General features: G+C 36.4%; 1 protein-coding gene across 1 annotated transcript; it reads right to left on the minus strand.

Moving 5' to 3' along the window:
• Positions 1-557: 557 nt before the first annotated feature.
• Positions 558-5718, minus strand: LOC128266568 (farnesol dehydrogenase). The gene is made up of 5 exons (XM_053003158.1): positions 5511-5718; positions 5290-5455; positions 5110-5236; positions 979-1114; positions 558-848 (listed from the first exon to the last, which is right to left on the minus strand). The coding sequence occupies exons 1-5, from the start codon at positions 5649-5651 to the stop codon at positions 672-674; spliced, it is 747 nt and encodes a 248-aa protein (XP_052859118.1). The 5' UTR covers positions 5652-5718; the 3' UTR covers positions 558-671.
• Positions 5719-6678: the final 960 nt, after the last annotated feature.

Genomic DNA, 6678 nt, shown 5'->3' on the forward strand with positions numbered 1-6678 from the left:
TAAAAACATGCAAAAAAAAAGGAAATACTTTTGTAAGCGAGGCTGATTCTTTAGCTATTTAATGAGAATCTGCAAACCAATTTGCAGGTTCTCGTTAATTTAACACTCAATTTCTCATAAAACTTTCAAAAAAATTTAAATGGAGCTGCTGTTGCTAATTTCTTTTGTGTTTAAGATAGGAATCTGTTTGCTACCAGACTAAATAATATAAAATTAACCAAATATTTGTTATTGGCTCTATAATGCAAATAAAACCCTTCTGTGCTTTCATTTTTTTTGTAACAAAGTGGATTTTTAATAAATTACTAACATAATCCAACAAACAAAAAAAGCCATTTTCCGTTTTTTATAAATATTTATTTGAGTTTTTCTTTTTTAAGGTTAAGTATATTTGTTTTTTATGTTTGTTTGTACGTGTGAATAACGTTTTTTAATTGTAAAAGATAAAGAAAATTTAAATTCAATATTCTCTAAGTTAATAAATTTTATAAACTTAAAATAGTCCATCAGATAATACTGGTTATTTACATTTTCAGAAAGTTTGAATGTACGTATTCTTCGATTACAATGTTACAATATATTTTAGTTTAATATTTTACAAAAGATATACAAAATACATGTTACATATTGCTTAAGGAAAGAAAATGGTTATTTAAAAATCTATGCAGTGGTTAATTGACCTGCCGCATCTGCTGTAGGATGATGTCCTCCACCTGGACGCCATCGGGAGTGTCCAGAGCATAAAGCACGGCCTTGGCCACATCCTTCGCCTGCAACTTGGGCAGCTCGGCCACCGCCTGCGAGTAAACACTGAGGAAGTCCGTGTCCACCATGCCCGGACAGATGCTCTATGGGGCGGGAGAAGAAGGGGTTACGGTTACCCATTACCAATCGGCAGGAGCGCCGTGTTGGCAGCATTTTCCAACCAAGGATAAAGGAAAAGGATGAGGCGCCATGTATGCACTGCATTTAACTTACCGTTAATTTAATATTTAATTTGAGAAAATGTATTTCCTGGCGCACCGTTTGGCAGAGTGCCGTAATTGCATGCTTCGTGGCCGGATAAACGCTGAATAAGGGCACCGGCACTTCCGGAATCCGATGGCCAAGCACGCTGTTGTCAAATGTTGTCCATGTGTCCATGTGTCCGGAGGTGCATCGTGGCGGAGGTGGAGAAAAAAAAGTGGAGGGGTCACAGTGTGGGTAAATAAAGTCAACACAACGGATTCCGAGCACTTTAAACAGCAACAAAAAACAAGTAGCCGACGAACACTTACGGAAAATGACGGTCAGCAGCTGACGGGGACTACAGAACCTCCACCCCCCAAAAAACCCACTTTGCATGCCTCAAAGAATGTGTGCGGAGGTCCCAGGCCTGTTTTCTGTTTTCTGTATTCTGCGCCATGCATTCACCTGCCTGCATATGTCGCTGTGCATTTTGTGCAAACATTGCGTAAACTTCTTTTAATTTACCCACCACACACAGAAAAAAGTCTATTTATAGTTGATATTTAATAACTGAATTTAGGACAGGCATTGACTTTACATTCTTGTTTTTGTACACAGAAAACATCAGCAAAAAAGGATTGTAAAATTTTAATAATAAAAACTTTTCAAATTTATGTTTTTGTACTTTCTAAATTCTTTTTCCCTCTTTTTGCACATAAAACTTCGAATTTAAGAGGTCTGTTTTTTCTGTGTAGGCATTTTTATTCAATAGCTATCTATAATAATTTTTAAACTTATTTTTCAAAACTGCAACTAATCTAATTACTTTTCTTTTTCTTAAATTTTTTTCATTGACTTAAGAAGGAAAAGTAGTAATGTTAAGAAATACGCTAGAAATGTGTAGCTTCTAGTTTGACCAATAAACAGTTGCAAAATAAAAACGATAGATATTAAGAACAAATACTTTAAAAATATAGCTCTTGTTATAAGCCTTATTCATATGCATAATCAATTTCCTTAATTACGAAATTTACGAAAATTACGAATTTATGTGATTAGAAAAAATATATCAATCGAAAGTAATTAATTCTATCTTAGCCAATCAATAAGTGATACTTTTTATGGCAGTGCAGATATAAGAGTATATTGAGGGGGGCGGAACTGTGGGGCAGGGGGCGGAACTGTGGGGCAGGGGGGCGTGGCTTGGTGCCTGGGGCATATATTGCAAACAGATGGCGAAGCCGTTGCAGATGCTGGCCGGCCAGCATACTCTTGCATTTTTTAATTAATTAAGTCTTAATATTATTGCACTGACATTAAGCGAAATGCATATTGACGACCGCCCCCTTTCCGACCACCTGGTCCACCTGCCACGCCCTCCCGGCACACACGCCCCCCGCAACGTCACACGCTCATTAGCAACGCCTGAGCAGCGTTTTCAGAACGGGATTGTCTTTGCCTCGCAACGCAACCAAATAAATACATTTTCTCATTAATTACCGTTTGCGAAGTTCGAAGTCGCATTTCCCCGCTTTTTTCGCCGCTTGTCCGCAGTGCTCAATTGTATTCGGTTGCGGACAATACGCTTGTGTCCGCTGCTCATTATGACGAAAAAATGCGGATGATAAAAACCGGAAAATGCGTATTTACGAAGTGTCGTTAATGCACTTTCCGAATGCGCTATGAAAAGTGGGTGGAACGGGTAGCATGTTCAAGGTCTAGTAAAGTAGATTTATGTAACACTTATTTCTCTTAAAGTAAATTTCCTTGCTAAATATATTGCTCCTAAGCTTTACAACCGTTTTTAAAAATCGTAATACTCGCAAAAAATCCTTTTTTGTTTTTTTATTAGAGTTAAGAAGCATATCGTCATTTCTAAAATTTTGGTTTCTTTCAATTATTATTCAATAATAAATACTATGATATATATGTAAGCTATATTATATTATATTATTATATTATTAAATGTATCATAGCTTTATTACTTTCAACCTATCAAAATTTAATGATGAGGGGCTCAAAGTCGTTTCTTAAAATTATGTTTCCTTCTTTCAACCATAATTCAATAATAGAATTTTGTTATGTTATTATATAAAACTATACACTTATAACATCTTTTTTTTTAGCTTTTTCACTCTTGTTAGTACACTGTTGCTTTTCCAAATTTGTAGATTTTTATATAACTTTACCAAACGATCAAAACGCATATCATATATCTCTTATTTGTGATTTGAATGCAGAATGCAGCAACGGAATAAATTGCTATCTTTGCACAAACTAAAAGCCAATCAATAAATAAGATTGACGTTGGCTTTGTTGAGTTTGCCTTAACATTTCCGCATGCTGACTGATTTTACAGACATGAAAAAAGCAAACATACACACACGCACACACATTTACGCATGCATGGGCCCACCCACAGTGCGTATACGCAATTATTCAATTTTGCCTTTCGCTCATGGGCAAACGACAATAATTGCTGTCTGGTTGGTTGGTTGGTCGGTTGGTTGGTTGTGTGGGTGTGAGTGTGCGTATATGCACTCAAGTAAATTTCATTAAAATTAAATCAATGCAATTTGAAATTAAAGCCATAGCGCAAATCAAACATGCGGCTTAATGCGCAACATTTTTGATTTTAAATGCGGTACGCATTGGAATACATGATATAATAAAAATCACATTCGACGACTGCCAGTAGAGGAACGCAAAATGCAAATGCAAATGCAATACGCATTCGGCTTAATGCAAAATACTTAATTATGTTGAATAATTGAGTTGTTGTTGCTGTTGTTGTTGTTGTTTGGAGCAAACACATTGGGCATGCAAAGCTTTTAATGCACCACCCGCACCGCAACACCATCAATGCGTGCCCCTGCTGCTTTCGGCATTTAAATATCAATAAATGTTTGTGCTGTTGTGCTGTTGTGCTGTTTGTTTGCCGCATGGCTTTTAATTTAATTTAAATAACGCGCCACTCACTCACTTCGCAGAGACCCTTCTCCTTTGTGTTTTTGCCCGTGCCTCTGCCGGCCATTCAAAATGCATTGAGCTGACTGAATTGCGAAACACGGCTATTGACTGACCGGCTGCATTGTTTGCACTTTCATTAAGCCCCAATCGGCTGAACCCCCTTCTGGCTAAGCCAACCCTATGGCCGCCAACCAACACCCTATAGAACATAATTTGGTAAATATTTTGCCACTCAAGGCAGCAGCTTTTGGTCAGTTGTTTGCCCAGCACAAGCAAAACTATAAAGCAAATATGTACGAAAATGATTTACCTCCAACTCTGCCAAGCAGCCTTTGCGGGCCCCTGCACTAATTTCGATTTAAGCCCAATTTTCCTAGTTCAGCTGGGTAAACATCGCTCCCGAAATGATAACAATTAACCCCTCGTCCCCCCCCAAATGGCAATTGTGTTGCTCAGTGCTCTGTATTTGCAGTTGTGCTAATTTTGTAGCTCTATCTAATTGTCTCGAGTCAATAGACAATCCTTTCATGTATGGTTTTCAATTGATGGCTCTCTCATTTCGTATGGCTTCAAACACTTTCCATGCGAGAGGCTGCATTTAAAGAAAATTATTGTGAGTTTTAATAGTTATATAAAGCTTAGTTGCTGAATTATTTGAAGAAAAATATTTAAATGGCACTGTTAATATAAATAAGTAAGTAACAATCATTATTATTGTACTTAAAATATTTTAACTGATTTAAATATTTAGTTAGTTAATTAAATAGTGTATTGTCAAGTTATGTGCTGAAATATTTTTTAAAAAATATTTAACTGGCACAGTAAATATAAATAAACTCGTACCCATTCTAAATTTGTTAAAAATATTTTACATGTTTGAATTATTAAGACTATTCCATTTATGGCTGGGTATTTTTTAGCCATCTGGTTGTTGTTAAAATGCCTATGTAAAAAAACATGCTTATATATATTCGTAACTTATTTCAAATCATCTAACTGATTTTTTTATTAAGTAATTAAGTTATTTAAATGTATGTATACATATATCCATTTTTAATTTATTTCAAATCATTAAACTAATTTAATTATTAAGTGCAGCCAGTTTGTTGCTGGGTATTTTTGTAGCCCACTGACATTTAAGCTGAGTTTCTTTTATCTGAAGCTAATTGTTTTGCCTGCAAGAAAACTCACCTGTTCATGACCACAATGTGACCGCGACCCTTGACCGCAGCCATGTGCTTCAGTGCTTCCCGCAGACAGCTGGCGGTGGCCACCACATTCGTGTCAAACAGTTCCTTAATATCCTTCGTGTGGGACTCTAAGCCGGAGAGTTTAAGATCAGAATTTATTTTTACTATGGCCCATACTTACCGCTCAGAAAGTTGGCCTTCAAGATCCCAGCGTTGCAGACGAGTACATGAATGGCCTCGAAATTTTCACGAATCCAACTAAAGGTACTAGTCAGCTGCTCCTCATCGTTGAGGTCACATTTGCGGGCAAAGATTTGACCCTCACCGGACACTTGGTTCTTGAGAGCCTATTTAAAATCCCAAAATGATATTGAGAGGATAACTATAATTAATAGTCTATACCTCAATGAGTTCCACTCGACGAGCTAGACCCACAACCACCATTCCGGCATTGGCCAATTCCAGAGCTGTGCTAGCTCCGATTCCCACGGAGGCACCGGTGACCACCGCCACCTTGTTGCGCCAGTAGAAAGTATTTTCCATTATGAAAGACTTAAATCCGTAAAGTCAAGGTGAAGTACAAGCAGAGATAACCTCACGGCTTCGTGGACCAGTGACAACTGACATTGGAGGCTGGTTGCGATCGTTGCTCCATCTATCGCAGCTGCAAATGCAGCACAGTGGGTCCGATATACACAAATTCAGGTAAAAAGTAGGAGGGAGCATAATCTTTAATTCTTTAAGTTATTCAATTAGTAAGTTTCTATAAAAAATTCCATGCATTTTACATTTTAGTAAATATCTTTAAGTGGTTTTGTAAGTTTCTATAGTAAAATTGATAGGAAATGACCTTGTTTAATTTGGAATTATAATGATAGTTATCTAATTTTAAACATTAATTATACAAACGACAGAATGATAAATTTAATTTTAGGTAATAAAAATAAATTTAAGTGGTTAATCCAATATGGTCTTAAATGTATAATTAGAAACTTAGAGTTATAAGGCTAAATCCTTTTTCATTGTTTTTAGTGATTTTTAATCGGGTTTCATTATATTTATCTTTATACTGTTAACAAATAAGCTTGAAATTTAATACCTTAATGTTTTGAAGATACCATAAAAGGTAAAAATTTCTTAGTTTGTACATTTTTAAGAAAAAAATATTTTATTTTACTGCCCGCATCTTTTTACATTTGGTGGATCAGGGAGCTCAATCCGGCAGAAGTCGGATTTAATTGATTGCAATTTACCGGCTGTCGCACTATTCGTATTTGCATTGTGCGGTTTGTTGTTTGTTGTTTGTAGTTTGTAGTTTGAATTTGCCTAGTTGCACTTTGGCCCTCGTTTCCATCCCCTCCATTCTCCTTTCCCTTTTCTATTCATGGAGCATTGCACTCGTTTGCATTTCACTTCTAGTTAAAGCTATCTTTTTTTTAGCATTTTCTTTTGTCTGCTAGGTTTTTTCCTGGTCGGTTTTGCGGATATTTGATACCAAATGAAAAATCTCATTTCGCTCTGCGGCTTTGGTTTGTTGTCTCTAATCTCCCGGGCTGACACTTGAGGATTA

This window comes from Drosophila gunungcola, chromosome 3R (assembly GCF_025200985.1).
Source record: "Drosophila gunungcola strain Sukarami chromosome 3R, Dgunungcola_SK_2, whole genome shotgun sequence".
In the NCBI taxonomy this organism is placed as follows: Eukaryota; Metazoa; Arthropoda; class Insecta; order Diptera; family Drosophilidae; genus Drosophila; species Drosophila gunungcola.